This window comes from Oncorhynchus kisutch, unplaced genomic scaffold (genome assembly GCF_002021735.2).
Source record: "Oncorhynchus kisutch isolate 150728-3 unplaced genomic scaffold, Okis_V2 scaffold766, whole genome shotgun sequence".
Classification (NCBI taxonomy): Eukaryota; Metazoa; Chordata; class Actinopteri; order Salmoniformes; family Salmonidae; genus Oncorhynchus; species Oncorhynchus kisutch.
The window spans coordinates 30,428-49,511 of NW_022262711.1; the positions used below are offsets into that span (position 1 = coordinate 30,428).

At 48.6% G+C, this 19,084-nt stretch overlaps 1 protein-coding gene across 2 annotated transcripts; it reads left to right on the forward strand.

The window, feature by feature from the left end:
• Positions 1-1,289: 1,289 nt before the first annotated feature.
• LOC116361894 (zinc finger CCCH domain-containing protein 13) lies at positions 1,290-17,845 on the forward strand. 2 transcript variants are annotated; one of them, XM_031816229.1, is made up of 5 exons: positions 1,290-1,598; positions 9,009-11,418; positions 12,306-12,444; positions 14,553-15,099; positions 15,187-17,845. In XM_031816229.1, the coding sequence occupies exons 1-5, from the start codon at positions 1,520-1,522 to the stop codon at positions 16,443-16,445; spliced, it is 4,434 nt and encodes a 1,477-aa protein (XP_031672089.1). In that variant the 5' UTR covers positions 1,290-1,519; the 3' UTR covers positions 16,446-17,845. The 2 variants fall into 2 exon arrangements, with proteins under 2 accessions (XP_031672089.1, XP_031672088.1); XM_031816228.1 differs by having other exon boundaries at positions 1,291-1,598; positions 14,553-17,845.
• The last annotated feature ends 1,239 nt before the right edge of the window (positions 17,846-19,084 follow it).

The window sequence follows — 19,084 nt, forward strand, 5'->3', positions numbered from 1 at the left end:
TTGTTCTGATGGACTGACTGTCGTTCTGACTGTCGTTCTGATGGACTGACTGTCATTATGACTGTTGTTCTGATGGACTGACTGTCATTCTGACTGTTGTTCTGATGGACTGACTGTCGTTCTGATGGACTGACTGTCATTCCGACTTGTTCTGATGGACTGACTGTCATTCAGATGGACAGACTGTCATTCGGACTGTTGTTCTGATAGACTGACTGTCATTCCGACTGTTGTTCTGATGGACTGACTGTCATTCTGATGGACTGACTGAGGAGTTGATCTTTCAGGACTGTCTCATTCTGACTGTTGTTCTGATGGACTGACTGTCTCATTCTGACTGTTGTTCTGATGGACTGACTGTCTCATTCTGACTGTTGTTCTGATGAACCGACTGTCATTCTGATTGTTGTTCTGATGGACCGACTGTCATTCTGACTGTTGTTCTGATGGACTGACTGTCATTCTGACTGTTGTTCTGATGGACTGACTGTCATTCTGACTGTTGTTCTGATGGACTGACTGTCATTCTGACTGTTGTTATGATGGACTGACTGTCTCATTCTGACTTGTTCTGATGGACTGACTGAGGAGTTGATCTGTCAGGTCAGGACTGTCTCATTCTGACTGTTGTTGACTTACTTCCTCCAATCTGTCCCCTAGACAACCAGGTGAGTTCCTAACCAATCAATGGCCTTAACTGATCAATCAAGTAGAAAGGGGGGGTTGGGGAGTGACAACTCGGACGCTCAGCCCTCCGTGGAATGAGTCTTGACACCTGTGTGTGATGTCATTCTTCTCTGCTAATATGTATTGTGTGAGTGACTGGGTCTCGTGCCCGCGTGCTGCTCTGACTGTTAGCCCACTGAACTAAAGTATCAAGTCTGTTTCGATCCGTGTGTGATGTCATTCTTCTCTGCTAATATGTATTGTGTGAGTGACTGGGTCTCGTGCCCGCGTGCTGCTCCTGACTGTTAGCCCACTGAACTAAAGTCTCAAGTCTGTTTCGATCCGTGTGTGATGTCATTCTTCTCTGCTAATATGTATTGTGTGAGTGACTGGGTCTCGTGCCCGCGTGCTGCTCTGACTGTTAGCCCACTGAACTAAAGTCTCAAGTCTGTTTCGATCCGTGTGTGATGTCATTCTTCTCTGCTAATATGTATTGTGTGAGTGACTGGGTCTCGTGCCCGCGTGCTGCTCTGACTGTTAGCCCACTGAACTAAAGTCTCAAGTCTGTTTCGATCCGTGTGTGTGATGTCATTCTTCTCTGCTAATATGTATTGTGTGAGTGACTGGGTCTCGTGCCCGCGTGCTGCTCCTGACTGTTAGCCCACTGAACTAAAGTCTCAGTCTGTTTCGATCCGCCTCTTAGTTTATCATTTAAACTACGATGGGAAAACCTTGTTGAACTTTTTTGCGGTATTGCTTCTCTCGTCTTACTTCTCCTACCGTTGTCCAAATATCTTCCTGTCGTCCCCCAGCTCCGACTGTCGCTACGGTAACCGGGAAAAGTCCAAGCTGGATGAGTTCACCAACGACTTTGCCAAGGAGCTGCTGGAGTACAGAAAGATCCAGAAGGAGAGACGACGCTCTTATTCCAGGTATAATACTCATATAATACAGAAGGTGAGGAGACTCTCTATTCCAGGTATAATACTCGTATAGAGAAGGAGAGGAGACTCTCTTATTCCAGGTATAATACTCATATAATACAGAAGGAGAGGAGACTCTCTTATTCCAGGTATAATACTCATATAATACAGGAGAGGAGACTCTTATTCCAGGTATAATACTCATATAATACAGGAGAGGAGACTCTTATTCCAGGTATAATACTCATATAATACAGGAGAGGAGACTCTCTTATTCCAGGTATAATACTCATATAATACAGAAGGAGAGGAGACTCTCTTATTCCAGGTATAATACTCATATAATACAGAAGGTGAGGAGACTCTCTTATTCCAGGTATAATACTCGTATAATACAGAAGGAGAGGAGACTCTCTTATTCCAGGTATAATACTCATATAATACAGAAGGAGAGGAGACTCTCTTATTCCAGGTATAATACTCGTATAATACAGAAGGAGAGGAGACTCTCTTATTCCAGGTATAATACTCGTATAATACAGAAGGAGAGGAGACTCTCTTATTCCAGGTATAATACTCATATAATACAGAAGGAGAGGAGACTCTCTTATTCCAGGTATAATACTCGTATAGTACCCATGCATTATTCACATAGTACTAATAACTGTAATACAATACTCCTACAATACTCGTATAATAGTATTCTATACCTGTGTAGTAGTATTCTATACTTGCAAAATAGTATTCTTTACTCATATAATAGTATTCTATACTACTAACACTTAATCTATCCCCCCTCTCTCTCTCTCTCTCTCTCTCTCTCTCTCTGTGTCTCTCTCTCTCTGTCTCTCTCTCTGTGTCTCTGTCTCTCTCTGTGTCTCTCTGTCTCTGTCTCTGTCTGTCTCTGTCTCTCTCTCTCTCTCTCTGTCTCTCTCTGTCTCTGTCTCTGTCTCTCTCTGTCTCTGTCTCTCTCTGTGTCTCTCTCTCTCTGTCTCTCTCTCTCTCTCTCTCTCTCTCTCTCTCTCTCAATTCAATTCAATTCAATTCAAGGGCTTTATTGGCATGGGAAACGTGTTAACATTGCCAAAGCAAGTGAGGTAGACAACATACAAAGTGAATATATAAAGTGCAAAACAACAAAAATGAACAGTAAACATTACACATACAGAAGTTTCAAAACAGTAAAGACATTACAAATGTCATATTATATATATATATATACAGTGTTCTAACAATGTACAAATGGCTAAAGGACACAAGATAAAATAAATAAGCATAAATATGGGTTGTATTTACAATGGTGTTTGTTCTTCACTGGTTGCCCTTTTCTCATGGCAACAGGTCACAAATCTTGCTGCTGTGATGGCACACTGTGGAATTTCACCCAGTAGATATGGGAGTTTTTCAAAATTGGATTTGTTTTCGAATTCTTTGTGGATCTGTGTAATCTGAGGGAAATATGTCTCTCTAATATGGTCATACATTGGGCAGGAGGTTAGGAAGTGCAGCTCAGTTTCCACCTCATTTTGTGGGCAGTGAGCACATAGCCTGTCTTCTCTTGAGAGCCAAGTCTGCCTACGGCGGCCTTTCTCAATAGCAAGGCTATGCTCACTGAGTCTGTACATAGTCAAGGCTTTCCTTAATTTTGGGTCAGTCACAGTGGTCAGGTATTCTGCCGCTGTGTACTCTCTGTGTAGGGCCAAATAGCATTCTAGTTTGCTCTGTTTTTTTGTTAATTCTTTCCAATGTGTTAAGTAGTTATCTTTTTGTTTTCTCATGATTTGGTTGGGTCTAATTGTGCTGCTGTCCTGGGGCTCTGTAGTGGGTGTTTGTGTTTGTGAACAGAGCCCCAGGACCAGCTTGCTTAGGGGACTCTTCTCCAGGTTCATCTCTCTGTAGGTGATGGCTTTGTTATGGAAGGTTTGTGAATCGCTTCCTTTTAGGTGGTTGTAGAATTTAACAGCTCTTTTCTGGATTTTGATAATTAGTGGGTATCGGCCTAATTCTGCTCTGCATGCATTATTTGGTGTTCTACGTTGTACACGGAGGATATTTTTGCAGAATTCTGCGTGCAGAGTCTCAATTTGGTGTTTGTCCCATTTTGTGAAGTCTTGGTTGGTGAGCGGACCCCAGACCTCACAACCATAAAGGGCAATGGGCTCTATGACTGATTCAAGTATTTTTAGCCAGATCCTAATTGGTATGTTGAAATTTATGTTTCTTTTGATGGCATAGAATGCCCTTCTTGCCTTGTCTCTCAGATCGTTCACAGCTTTGTGGAAGTTACCTGTGGTGCTGATGTTTAGGCCAAGGTATGTATAGTTTTTTGTGTGCTCTAGGGCAACAGTGTCTAGATGGAATTTGTATTTGTGGTCCTGGTGACTGGACCTTTTTTGGAACACCATTATTTTGGTCTTACTGAGATTTACTGTCAGGGCCCAGGTCTGACAGAATCTGTGCATAAGATCTAGGTGCTGCTGTAGGCCCTCCTTGGTTGGTGACAGAAGCACCAGATCATCAGCAAACAGCAGACATTTGACTTCGGATTCTAGCAGGGGGAGGCCGGGTGCTGCAGACTTTTCTAGTGCCCTCGCCAATTCGTTGATATATATGTTGAAGAGGGTGGGGCTTAAGCTGCATCCCTGTCTAACCCCACGACCCTGTGTGAAGAAATGTGTGTGTTTTTTGCCAATTTTAACCGCACACTTGTTGTTTGTGTACATGGATTTTATAATGTCGTATGTTTTACCCCCAACACCACTTTCCATCAGTTTGTATAGCAGACCCTCATGCCAGATTGAGTCGAAGGCTTTTTTGAAATCAACAAAGCATGAGAAGACTTTGCCTTTGTTTTGGTTTGTTTGATTGTCAATTAGGGTGTGCAGGGTGAATACATGGTCTGTTGTACGGTAATTTGGTAAAAAGCCAATTTGACATTTGCTCAGTACATTGTTTTCATTGAGGAAATGTACGAGTCTGCTGTTAATAATAATGCAGAGGATTTTCCCAAGGTTACTGTTGACACATATTCCACGGTAGTTATTGGGGTCAAATTTGTCTCCACTTTTGTGGATTGGGGTGATCAGTCCATGGTTCCAAATATTGGGGAAGATGCCAGAGCTAAGTATGATGTTAAAGAGTTTTAGTATAGCCAATTGGAATTTGTTGTCTGTATATTTGATCATTTCATTGAGGATACCATCAACACCACAGGCCTTTTTGGGTTGGAGGGTTTTTATTTTGTCCTGTAACTCTTTCAATGTAATTGGAGAATCCAGTGGGTTCTGGTAGTCTTTAATAGTTGATTCTAAGATCTGTGTTTGATCATGTATATGTTTTTGCTCTTTATTCTTTGTTATAGAGCCAAAAAGATTGGAGAAGTGGTTTACCCATACATCTCCATTTTGGATAGATAATTCTTCGTGTTGTTGTTTGTTTAGTGTTTTCCAATTTTCCCAGAAGTGGTTAGAGTCTATGGATTCTTCAATTGCATTGAGCTGATTTCTGACATGCTGTTCCTTCTTTTTCCGTAGTGTATTTCTGTATTGTTTTAGTGATTCACCATAGTGAAGGCGTAGACTCAGGTTTTCCGGGTCTCTATGTTTTTGGTTGGACAGGTTTCTCAATTTCTTTCTTAGATTTTTGCATTCTTCATCAAACCATTTGTCATTATTGTTAATTTTCTTCGGTTTTCTATTTGAGATTTTTAGATTTGATAGGGAAGCTGAGAGGTCAAATATACTGTTAAGATTTTCTACTGCCAAGTTTACACCTTCGCTATTACAGTGGAACGTTTTACCCAGGAAATTGTCTAAGAGGGATTGAATTTGTTGTTGCCTAATTGTTTTTTGGTAGGTTTCCAAACTGCATTCCTTCCATCTATAGCATTTCTTAATGTTACTCAGTTCCTTTGGCTTTGATGCCTCATGATTGAGTATTGCTCTGTTTAAGTAGACTGTGATTTTGCTGTGGTCTGATAGGGGTGTCAGTGGGCTGACTGTGAACGCTCTGAGAGACTCTGGGTTGAGGTCAGTGATAAAGTAGTCTACAGTACTACTGCCAAGAGATGAGCTATAGGTGTACCTACCATAGGAGTCCCCTCGAAGCCTACCGTTGACTATGTACATACCCAGCGTGCGACAGAGCTGCAGGAGTTGTGACCCGTTTTTGTTGGTTATGTTGTCATAGTTGTGCCTAGGGGGGCATATGGGGGAGGGAATGCTGTCACCTCCAGGCAGGTGTTTGTCCCCTTGTGTGCTGAGGGTGTCAGGTTCTTGTCCGGTTCTGGCATTTAGGTCACCACAGACTAGTACATGTCCCTGGGCCTGGAAATGATTGATTTCCCCCTCCAGGATGGAGAAGCTGTCTTCATTAAAATATGGGGATTCTAGTGGGGGGATATAGGTAGCACACAGGAGGACATTTTTCTCTGTTAGGATAATTTCTTTTTGAATTTCTAGCCAAATGTAGAATGTTCCTGTTTTGATTAATTTAATGGAGTGAGTTAGGTCTGCTCTATACCAAATTAGCATACCCCCTGAGTCCCTTCCCTGTTTCACACCTGGTAGTTTGGTGGATGGGACTACCAGCTCTCTGTAACCTAGAGGGCAACCAGTGGGTCCATCTCCTCTATACCAGGTTTCTTGCAGGATGACAATGTCTGTATTACCGATTTCTTTGGTGAAGTCCGGGTTTCTGCTCTTTAGGCCAAAGGCAGATGACCTCAGGCCTTGGATATTCCAGGATAATATAGTGAAGGCTTTTTGTTCCATAGAGTGTCCAATGATGTTGGTCGTGGTTTAGCCTCAGGCCAGTAAGTGTGAGCAAAGCCTGCTGAGCATCTGGTACATGCCATTGGCTTGGGCGAGTGTGAGAGTGGGGGTTGGGACTGTTTGCCCGCTCACTACCTGGGCGTATGTGTGGCTTCCATGTTGAGGCCATCTTTGCGGGGGTGGGGTGCATGGGGTGGGCAGGAGTGGCATAGGTCTGATCTGAGGGGGCCTAAATGGAGTGTGGGCATGGTTGACGTGGGGGGGTGTTGATTGGTTGGGGTGGGGGTGTGGATGTGTCTGGGTGTACTGTGGTCTGGATGTAATTCCTCTTGGCGTGGGTCCTCTATGTGTAGGTCCAGGGGGAGGTCCTGCAGATCTGGGAGGGTGTCTCGCTGGTCTGGGTGGGGTGTCTATTGATCTGTTACTCCTGTGTGGAGTGTTGGGGATACGTTTGAGAGCGATGTCCTTTAGAGTCCGGGCAAAGGTGGGCACTGCTGCCTTGTAGAGGTGGACCTGGTCATAGAGGCTGTTCAAGTCCAGGGTGGAGTGGTGGGCCAGGAAAACGTTTGGTTTTGAGGCACAGTCACGGGAAATACTTGCATTTACCCGCTGTATTGTGGCGGGGTGGAAGTCTTTTCGTGGTAGCAGGGTGGAGATAACCACTTGTGCGTTGGGGAAAGTAGAAGAAGCCTTTTCAATCACTCCCTTCAGTGCTGTGGCCACTCTTTCCTGCTGTGCTCTCAGGTCGTTTGTGCCTGTGTGTATTATTATGTGGCTGGGTGAGCCTAGTTTGGCCTCAGACAGAAGGTCTAGGGCGCGCTGGGTGTTTGGACACCAGAGTTTAGACACACTGTGTTTGGGAAAAAGTATTTTTTCTTCTATATATTTCCCATTTGAGTCCATAAGTAGTACAATCTGTGTCTTGTGTTTGTCCTCAGTGGGTGTGGGGGGGTTGACAGAAGGGCTATCAGGGTGGCTGACAGGGGGGGTGCTCAGAGGGGGTGAGAGCCTCTGGGCTTGGGGTTCTTCATTTGTCTGTTGTGCTGTGATGTCGACTCTATGGTCAGGGTCTGGTGTGGACTGTTCTGCTGTGATGTCGACTCTATGGTCAGGGTCTGGTGTGGACTGTTCTGCTGTGGTGTCGAGACTTTTGTTGGGTGCTGAGGTGGGCTGTTCTGCTGGCTTCTCTGTGGGGGTGGCCACCTCTCTAGTGGGTTGTTCTCTGTCACACGCCGTCCCCCTCAACTTCTCCTCCATCCCCCTCACCCTCTCCTCCATCCCCCTCAACCTCTCCTCCACCAGCAGTTTGATACTCTCCTCTAGTGCTCTGTTCTGCTCCTCTTTCTCCTGTTGTATTTGTCTCACCACTGTCCAAAGTGCAGATATGTCTCTGTCCACCTCCAGCTCTCCGGGTCTGGTTAAGGGGCTGTTGTTGTGCTGGACTGTTGTCTGGGTCTGTGCTGACTGAAGTGAAATCACCTGCTGTTCCAGCTCCACCTGCCTTATCTCCAGCTGGGTGAATTTGTCCTTCATTTCAATGAGGGAGTGGTAATCTGTGCTGGGAGGTTGACCCTCCGCTGGGGGTTGCTCATCTGTGGGGTTACATAATGAAGAGGTCTGGTCTGATCCTCTCGGGGTGGGGGTATCTTTATCAAGGGAGAGTTTCTCCTGCTGAGCTAATTCTTTGATTAGGTGAAAGTCCAGCTGAAACTGTTTGTGGTTACGCTGTACCATCACTGTTCCGGACTTATAGATATTTATATTACTTAACTCAGAGTCTTCGTTGTCAAGTATTCTGAGTTTCCACCCCTCGTTAATCCCCCCTCTCTTAACAGATGGGTAGTGTGCTAATATAGCACTGTGCCATGCCAGGGGATGGTTTGTGTGGAAGATAAGGTTGCTGATGTTCCCATTTTTGTAATAGTCAGCAAAAAGTGTCTCTTGATTTTCCATAAGGAGCTTCATTTTGTAATCTTTTCTTGCCTTCTCGTTCTTTACATGCACAGGGTACTGTATTTTAATTACCTCTGAACAGCGGGAGGGAGCTTCTAAGGCCTCTCCACTTGGTTGGGGTAGACTGTGTGACTCTCCTGCCATTGTTGGGCTAATGAGCTTTGACACCTCTCACTTGACACGTCAGTGCTATTTGAAGCTGTATCAAGCTTGGCAGAATTATGTTAGAATTAGAGTTAGAAATCCTTATAAAGTAATGTTGTGTATTTTTCTTCTTGGCTTTTGGAAAAAAAAAATATATAGTTTCAGACTAAGCATTACTCACTCAGTTCCAGGTTGGATGGTGTTTTCAGGTTTCTGTTGTTTTCCAGAGAATTTGCTGTATAGAGAAACAAATCTTGGTAGTTGTGAACCTTCCAGGTGATTCCGTAATTCCGTCCAAAATCAGGTTGTAGGTTTTAAGTTTTGATTTGAAGTAGGGGTTATGTTGTAGAGGGTAGAATCCAGTATGTGTTCCTGACAAAAAATCTAAGTTTATCTAACTCCTAATCTATCTTTTTTAAAGAAAATGCTGAAAAATGCAGGAGCTCATCTGATTGTGACTTCCTCTCTCTCTCTCTCTCTCTCTGTCTCTCTCTCTCTCTCTCTCTGTCTCTCTCTGTCTCTCTCTCTCTCTCTCTCTGTCTCTCTCCAGGTCTAGGTCGTCCTACAGTAGCTCATCCTACTCCAAATCCCGTTCCCGTTCTCGTTCGTACTCCCGTTCCTCCAGTCGATCCAGATCCCGTTCCAGATCCCGTTCCAGATCCCGTTCCAGGTCTTACTCCCGCTCTTCTCCGTACTCCCGCCGCCACGGACGACCTCGCGGCTACCGCTCCCATTCCCGTGGCTACCGCCGATCACGCTCGCCGCCGCCTTTCAGAGACGGTGGAGGGGCGGGACGGGGGAGAGGACGGGGACGAGGTTACCGGTCACGCTCTAGATCACCTGGCCAAGGGGGATACCGGACCCACACTCCTCCACCCCCAAGCTCCCGCAAGCCTGCCGCTGCTGGAGCGCCACCGGAGGGTGAGAGGAAGTACCCGGGCCGGACCCGGGAGAGGGATCGGGAGCCGGCGGTGTACGACCGGGGTCCAGAGCACAAAGACCCGTACGAGAGGGAGAGGGTACCGGGAGTGGGAGAAGGAGTACAGGGAATGGTATGAGAAATACTTCAAAAACTACAACTCCCACAACCCTCCTCCCAATAACCCTCCTCCCCACAGGGGCCGACCCCCCCTTGGTTTCGCCCCCGCCCCTGTGACACCCCCAGCCGGACGAGACAGAGACCCCTACAACCCTCCTCCACCCTCGGACTTCTACCCCTCCCCCCGACACCGCCTGGACCGTGGATCCTCCCCCTTCAGTCGAGGGAGGAGGCGAGGTGAGGGCTATCCTCCTCCCCCCTCACACCCCTCCCCCAGGGGCAGGAACCAGCCAATGACTTACCAGGAGAAGTGTGCTGAGCAGTTTGGAACTCTGCCGCTGTCCCGGTCAGCCAATCAGGATCATCAGACGCCACTGAAGGTCGCAGACAGAGATCCGTCGTCGAGCGTCGCCTCTCCCGCGGTCACTGTGACCTCCGACCTGAATGAGCAGAAGCACAGGAAGAGGAAGAAGAGGAAGACTGAGCGAGGGAGAGGGGAGTCCTTCAGTGCTTCTGACTCTACGGACGACGCTCGGAAAGAAGAGACGGAGGAGAAGAAGAAGAGAACTGGGAGTACTCCCATTGGTTCGTCAAGCCATGACGACTCCACCCCAGTACGGGACGAGCCAATAGACAGCGACGCCTCAGACTCAGTCCCGGACAAAGCTGATAGGTGGACCAGGGACAGTAAGGAGGAGGAAGTGAGGAGAAAGAGTGACAGAGTTTATAAACGCGGACCGGACTCCAGCGTAGCGAGGAAAGACTCATCGTCCAAGAGCTGGAAGACTGTTAGAGAGACAGACCGGGACCAGATCGGTACAGACCGGGACAAGACTGGTACAGACCGGGACCAGATCGGTACAGACCGGGACAAGACTGGTACAGACCGGGACCAGATCGGTACTGACCGGGACAAGACTGGTACAGACCGGGACAAGACTGGTACAGCCGGTTTAGCCTACCAGAAGACTTCTCTAACAGAACCGTCAGCCAAACGGGTCAAAGATGAATCTATTCCCCTCCAACCAGACTCTTGCACCTCCCTCCAGAGAGAGATGGAACTCCAACACCCTGCGCCCCTAGCATCAGCTCCCAAACTACCTCTTCCTAAACCCCACGCAGACCAGCTCGACACAGTTAGAATCAACCCAGACCTATTCAAACCGTTTAGAACCGACCCAAACCAATTTAAACCTGTCAGAACCGACCCAGACCAGTTTAAACCCGTCAGAACCGACACAAACCAGTTTAAACCTGTCAGAACCGACTCAGACCAGTTCAACACAGTTAGAACCGACCCAGACCAGTTTAAACCGGTTAGAACCGGCCCGGGTCAGTTTAAACCGTTCAGAACCGACCTGGACCATTCCAGACCAGCCAAGGAGGAGCAGAGAGGGAAGAGAGATCCAGGGTTTCGGCAGGACAGGGGCTCAGGGAGAGAGGACAAGCCCAGGAGAGAGGCTGACATCAAGGTGGGTAGAGAACAGGAGAGAGACCCTGGCAAAGCTCCAGACACCAAGTCTGAGAAGAAGTGGAGGAGGAGGAAGGAGGAGGAGGAGAGGAGAAAGGAGGAGAGGAGTATGTCTGATAAGGAGATGGAGGTGCCCCGAATCAAATCTCCCGGAGTGGAGCTCACCGAGACCGTAAAACCCTGCAACCTCAAACGTGACGTAGAGGAGGAGAGGGAGAGGGCTTCCGTAAGGCCTCTGATGGAGAGTGGGATGAAAGGAGGAGAACCTCAGAGGAAGATTAAGCCCAACAGAGAAGAAGGGAGGAGGGCCGGCAAGCTTGCGGGCGTGGCCGGAACAGAGGCAGCCAATCAGAGCAGCTATATAAAGGGAAGCGTGGAGAGGAGCAAAGCCAAGAGGAACCGTAAGGTCCTAGCATCCGACGGACCGGGAACCACAGTGGACTACACCAGGTGAGACTGGCTGTGTGGAAAACTGATTGTTTCATCTAGTAGTAACGAGTGTCTACCTGAGTGGGTTGACAGGAAGTCTGTCTGGGATAACAGTGTCAATGTCAAGTCATAACACATGATACAGTCCTACCCAATCCCCCAGGGGGCAGTAGTCCTGTGTGGAGGAGGAGGAGGTGTCTATATTAACTATGTGTTGTTGTGTATTACACCACCAGTCCCCCAGGGGGCAGTAGTCCTGTGAGGAGGAGGAGGAGGAGGTGTCTATATTAACTATGTGTTGTTGTGTATTACATCACCAGTCCCCCAGTGGGCAGTAGTCCTGTGAGGAGGAGGAGGAGGTGTCTATATTAACTATGTGTTGTTGTGTATTACACCACCAGTCCCCCAGTGGGCAGTAGTCCTGTGAGGAGGAGGAGGTGGAGGTGTCTATATTAACTATGTGTTGTTGTGTATTACACCACCAGTCCCCCAGGGGGCAGTAGTCCTGTGAGGAGGAGGAGGAGGAGGTGTCTATATTAACTATGTGTTGTTGTGTATTACACCACCAGTCCCCCAGGGGGCAGTAGTCCTGTGAGGAGGAGGAGGAGGTGTCTATATTAACTATGTGTTGTTGTGTATTACACCACCAGTCCCCCAGGGGGCAGTAGTCCTGTGAGGAGGAGGAGGAGGAGGAGGTGTCTATATTAACTATGTGTTGTTGTGTATTACACCACCAGTCCCCCAGGGGGCAGTAGTCCTGTGAGGAGGAGGAGGAGGAGGTGGTGTCTATATTAACTATGTGTTGTTGTGTATTACATCACCAGTCCCCCAGTGGGCAGTAGTCCTGTGAGGAGGAGGAGGTGGAGGTGTCTATATTAACTATGTGTTGTTGTGTATTACACCACCAGTCCCCCAGGGGGCAGTAGTCCTGTGTGTGGCGATGGATCAGAGGGCAGAGCAGAGCAGAGGAAGACTGTCGTTAAAACACTGGAGGAATACACCAACGACAGCTCGGCACCTGCTGACGGACATATAGTACTCATACAGGTCAGAGACACACAGCTCTACACCTGTTAGACTAGATAGTACTCATACAGGAGACACACAGCTCTACACCTGTTAGACTAGATAGTACTCATACAGGTCAGAGAGACACAGCTCTACACCTGTTAGACTAGATAGTACTCATACAGGTCAGAGAGACACAGCTCTACACCTGTTAGACTAGATAGTACTCATACAGGTCAGAGACACACAGCTCTACACCTGTTAGACTAGATAGTACTCATACAGGTCAGAGAGACACAGCTCTACACCTGTTAGACTAGATAGTACTCATACAGGTCAGAGACACACAGCTCTACACCTGTTAGACTAGATAGTACTCATACAGGTCAGAGACACACAGCTCTACACCTGTTAGACTAGATAGTACTCATACAGGTCAGAGAGACACAGCTCTACACCTGTTAGACTAGATAGTACTCATACAGGTCAGAGACACACAGCTCTACACCGGTTAGACTAGATAGTACTCATACGGCTCTACACCTGTTAGACTAGATAGTACTCATACAGGTCAGAGACACACAGCTCTACACCTGTTAGACTAGATAGTACTCATACAGGAGACACACAGCTCTACACCTGTTAGACTAGATAGTACTCATACAGCTCTACACCTGTTAGACTAGATAGTACTCATACAGGTCTACACCTGTTAGACTAGATAGTACTCATACAGGTCTACACCTGTTAGACTAGATAGTATTCATACAGGAGACACACAGCTCTACACCTGTTAGACTAGATAGTACTCATACAGGTCAGAGACACACAGCTCTACACCTGTTAGACTAGATAGTACTCATACGGCTCTACACCTGTTAGACTAGATAGTACTCATACAGGTCTACACCTGTTAGACTAGATAGTACTCATACAGGTCTACACCTGTTAGACTAGATAGTACTCATACAGGAGACACACAGCTCTACACCTGTTAGACTAGATAGTACTCATACAGGTCAGAGACACACAGCTCTACACCTGTTAGACTAGATAGTACTCATACAGGAGACACACAGCTCTACACCTGTTAGACTAGATAGTACTCATACAGCTCTACACCTGTTAGACTAGATAGTACTCATACAGGTCTACACCTGTTAGACTAGATAGTACTCATACAGGTCTACACCTGTTAGACTAGATAGTACTCATACAGGAGACACACAGCTCTACACCTGTTAGACTAGATAGTACTCATACAGGTCAGAGACACACAGCTCTACACCTGTTAGACTAGATAGTACTCATACAGGAGACACACAGCTCTACACCTGTTAGACTAGATAGTACTCATACAGCTCTACACCTGTTAGACTAGATAGTACTCATACAGGTCTACACCTGTTAGACTAGATAGTACTCATACAGGTCTACACCTGTTAGACTAGATAGTACTCATACAGGAGACACACAGCTCTACACCTGTTAGACTAGATAGTACTCATACAGGTCAGAGACACACAGCTCTACACCTGTTAGACTAGATAGTACTCATACGGCTCTACACCTGTTAGACTAGATAGTACTCATACAGGAGACACACAGCTCTACACCTATTAGACTAGATAGTACTCATACAGGAGACACACAGCTCTACACCTATTAGACTAGATAGTACTCATACAGGAGACACACAGCTCTACACCTGTTAGACTAGATAGTACTCATACAGGTCAGAGACACACAGCTCTACACCTGTTAGACTAGATAGTACTCATACAGGTCAGAGACACACAGCTCTACACCTGTTAGACTAGATAGTACTCATACAGGTCAGAGACACACAGCTCTACACCTGTTAGACTAGATAGTACTCATACAGGTCAGAGACACACAGCTCTACACCTGTTAGACTAGATAGTACTCATACAGGTCAGAGACACACAGCTCTACACCTGTTAGACTAGATAGTACTCATACAGGTCAGAGACACACAGCTCTACACCTGTTAGACTAGGTATTACTCATACAGGTCAGAGACACACAGCTCTACACCTGTTAGACTAGATAGTACTCATACAGGAGACACACAGCTCTACACACCCTGAATCAATGAAGACGTGTTCTCTTCTCTCCTCATCCAGGTCCCTCGCTCCAAGTGGGAGAAGGAGGACTACGAATCAGAGGAAGAAGAAGGAGGAGGGGTCCGGGTTCAACTCCGCCCCCTGCTCACCCCCTCCCTCCCTTTCCCCCCTGGACCCCACATCACCGTGACGACGGAGACTGAGGCAGGGCGAAGGAAAGAGAGGGACTGTACCTTTCCCAAGCCAGAGAGAACTATGTCCCCCTCTAGTGGCAGGGACAGAGAAGACGGCCTGCAGGATGGAAAACACTCCGGAGACCCCATCCCTTCTGAGAGAGACGGAGAGACGGAGAGAGAGAGAGATCAGTTAAAGGAAAAGGAGCAGGAGAGGGAAAGGGATAACGAACGGGACAGAGAGCGGGAGAAAGAGAGAGAAAGAGAGAGGGAACACAGCCGTGCTTCTGACAAAGATATGGACAGACCGAGAAAGATTCCCTCTTCCTCTCAGCGGCCGGAGAGGAGAGAGAGAGAAGGAGAGAGGACTGGGGAGAGAGGGATCGACCACAGCAGCGAAAAGAGCTCCTCTCAGCGGCCGGAGCGAGAGAGGAGAGAGAGGACTGGGGAGAGAGGGATCGACCACATCAGTGAGAAGAGCTCCTCTCAGCGGCCGGAGCGAGAGAGGAGAGAGAGAGGAGGAGAGAGGACTGGGGAGAGAGGGATCGACCACATCAGTGAGAAGAGCTCCTCTCAGCGGCCGGAGCGAGAGAGGAGAGAGAGAGGAGGAGAGAGGACTGGGGAGAGAGGGAGCGACCACGTCAGTGAGAAGAGCTCCTCTCAGCGGCCGGAGCGAGAGAGGAGAGAGAGAGGAGGAGAGAGGACTGGGGAGAGAGGGAGCGACCACATCAGTGAGAAGAGCTCCTCTCAGCGGCCGGAGCGAGAGAGGAGAGAGAGAGGAGGAGAGAGGACTGGGGAGAGAGGGAGTGACCACAGCAGCGAAAAGAGTTCCTCTTCCTCCTCACACTCTTACTCACGAGATCGTAAACCTTTTTCTTCTTCCAGGGACCACAAAGCGACCTCTGACCCCAGAGCCAGGGAGCACAGAGACCACAAACATAAAGACCACAACGACCAGAACTCCTCCACCGTTGACCGTAACACCAACTCTACTGACCGTAGACCACTAGACGACCAGGAGACCACCAGAGAACACAGAGACCACCTCGACCCCAAACACAAAGACCACAGAGAGCTAGACAGTGCCTCTCCCGTCTCAAAGAGAGCCCTACCCCCATCGGAACCCTCCTCCTCCAGCACCCAAAGATCTCAGGGAAGCTCTGAGCCCACCAGACCTAGCGAAAGCAGCCCTGGCAGGGACACGACGCAGGACAGATACCCCTCTCCTCAGGTCTCCATCTCTGTGGAGAACCAGCCCGCGAGGGGGAAGGCTGAGGGAGAAGAGCCCAGAGTAGAGCGCTCCTCAGCAGGGAGACAGAGCCAACAGGCCAGCCTAGGAAACCTAGAGAAGGAGATGAGTGGTGGAAAGCCCCACCAACACCCAGCCTCACTCCTACAGCCCCCCAGGACTGACAACAGGGCAGGGGTGCCCCGAGCTGTCAGAGAGAGAGAGAGAAAGAAAGAGAGAGAGTGGCAGATGCAAAAGATGAGGGAGATGATGGAGAAGGAGAGAGATGAGGAGGGAGATAAAGAGGTCGATAGGGAGAAGGAGAGAGAGAGAGGGGTCGAAAGGGAGAAGGAGAGAGAGAGAGGGGTCGAAAGGGAGAAGGAGAGAGAGAGAGGGGTTGATAGGGTGAAGGAGAGAGAGAGAGGGGTCGATAGGGAGAAGGAGAGAGAGAGGGGGGTCGATAGGGAGAAGGAGAGAGAGAGAGGGGTCGATAGGGAGAAGGAGAGAGAGAGGGGTCGAAAGGGAGAAGGAGAGAGAGAGGGGGGTCGATAGGGAGAAGGAGAGAGAGAGGGGGGTCGATAGGGAGAAGGAGAGAGAGAGGGGGGTCGATAGGGAGAAGGAGAGAGAGAGAGGGGTCGATAGGGAGAAGGAGAGAGGGAGGGAGAACCCTAAAGTCAGACCTCCTCCCTCGGTCCCTTCTTCCAGACCTCCTCCCTCGGCCCCTTCCAGACCCCCTCAATCGGTCCCTTCTTCCAGACCTCCTCCCTCGGTCCCTTCTTCCAGACCTTCTCCTGACCTGGTCAGAGAGACTGATGAGGCCTTCGTACCTGACTACAGCGAGGGAGAGATCTCAGAGGGGGAGGAGGAAGGAGAGAGAGCTCTGGAGGGAGAGAGAGCTCTGGAGGGAGAGAGAGCTCTGGAGGGAGAGAGAGCTCTGGAGGGAGAGAGAGAGGTGGAGGGAGAGAGAGCGCTGGAGGGAGAGAGAGAGGAGCATGGGGGGGACAGCGGCAGAAGTCGTAGCAGCAGCGCCAGCTCTGTCGGTAGCCTGGGCAACAAGAAAGACAAGAAGAAGAAAGATAGAAAAGAGAAGAAGAAACAGAAGAAGAAGAAGAAGAAGAAGGATAGAAAGCAGAAGAGACAGGGGAGCCTGGACGCTGAGGAGGGAGAGATCACGGGACTGAAACACAAGAAGAAGAACAAGGAGAATGAGAGAGAAGAAGAAGAGGGATAGAAAGCAGAAGAGACAGGGGGAGCCTGGACGCTGAGGAGGGAGAGATCACGGGACTGAAACACAAGAAGAAGAACAAGGAGAATGAGAGAGAAGAAGAAGAGGAGGAGGAGGAGAGAAGAAGACCAAATGGCTAGCGTGGCCTTATGAGACGTTTTCGTTGTGAAGCATTTTTCGACACGTTTCAGCCCAAGGCTCGTGGCCCCTAAACCCTTATTCCCTAACTAGTGCACGACTTAAGGACAAGCCTAGTGTACTAAGAAGGGAATTCGGGTGCCATTTTTCGGAGGAAAGAGACTTGGTTTTCTTCCCTCCGGTCAGTGAACTGTAAGGTCCTCAGAGAGGCATCACACAGCCTGTATTCCAAACACCTATTCCCTATATAGGGCCCTATGTAGGGAACGTGGGTGTCGTTTGTGACGGGACACCCCGTAGTGTAGATCGTAAAGAGGACTTAAACCGCTCTGCTCTGCAAGCTGTTCACTCTAGTTCAACACTTTCAAGGGGGATGTTTAGTTTAGTTTTTTTTCGCTGAGGATTTGGAATAATTTAATGAATTTAAAGGCTGATGTATAAAATATATATATAGTTGTTTTTTTGGACTCTGCTAAAGCAGAGGCTGTTTGCTTGGACGAGTCGGTTTACTTGAATGATGCTTCGAACTTTGATTTCAAATTTTTTTTGTGTGTTTAAAAAAAATTAATAAAAGGATGTTATTGCTGAACCTTGATTTGTCCCTCCAGTCCCCCCGTCCACCCCACCCACCCCCCAGTCCCCCCCGTCCCCCCCACCCACCCCCCAGTCCCCCCCGTCCACCCCCCAGTCACCCCCGTCCACCCCACCCACCCCCCCGTCCACCCCACCCACCCCCCAGTCACCCCCGTCCACCCCACCCACCCCCCGTCCCCCCCACCCACCCCCCCGTCCACCCCACCCACCCCCCCCAGTCCCCCCCGTCCACCCCACCCACCCCCCAGTCCCCCCCGTCCACCCCACCCACCCCCCAGTCCCCCCCACCCACCCCCCCGTCCACCCCACCCACCCCCCAGTCCCCCCCGTCCCCCCCACCCACCCCCCCCACCCACCCCCAGTCCCCCCCGTCCCCCCCACCCACCCCCAGTCCCCCCCGTCCACCACACCCACCCCCCAGTCCCCCCCGTCCCCCCCACCCACCCCCAGTCCCCCCCGTCCACCCCACCCACCCCCCAGTCCCCCCCGTCCACCCCACCCACCCCCCAGTCCCTCCAGTCCCCCCTGTCCACCCCACCTACCACCCAGGTCTTTATGGAAGAGTTTCTACGACCTGGGAGGGATCCCAAATAGCAACCAGTTCCCGATGTAGTGGACTAGATACAGAATAGTGAACCGTTCTGGACACGCACACACACAATATATACCATCTGATTAGATATGTATTCTAGAGTGACAATACCATCTTTCATATCAGATATACATTCTCTAGAGTGACAATACCATCTTTCATATCAGATATACATTCTCTAGAGTGAAAATACCATCTATATGCATTCTCTAGGGTGAAAATACCATCTTTCATATCAGATATACATTCTCTAGAGTGAAAATACCATCTTTCATATCAGATATACATTCTCTAGAGTGAAAATACCATCTTTCAAATCAGATATACATTCTCTAGAGTGAAAATACCATCTTTTCGTGTCAGATATACATTCTCTAGATTGAAAATACCATCTTTCATATCAGATATACATTCTCTAGCGTGAAAATACCATCTTTCATATCAGATATACATTCTCTAGAGTAAAAACGTGTTGGAGGAGGACGAAAAGCACTATCGAGATGTGAATGAATGTTTCTCTGCTGTCAACAGACTGAGCTAGACTGACCTAGAGGTAGTTGTGGGTCTATATTACTCTGCTGTCAACAGACTGACCTAGAGGTAGTTGTGGGTCTATATTACTCTGCTGTCAACAGACTGAGC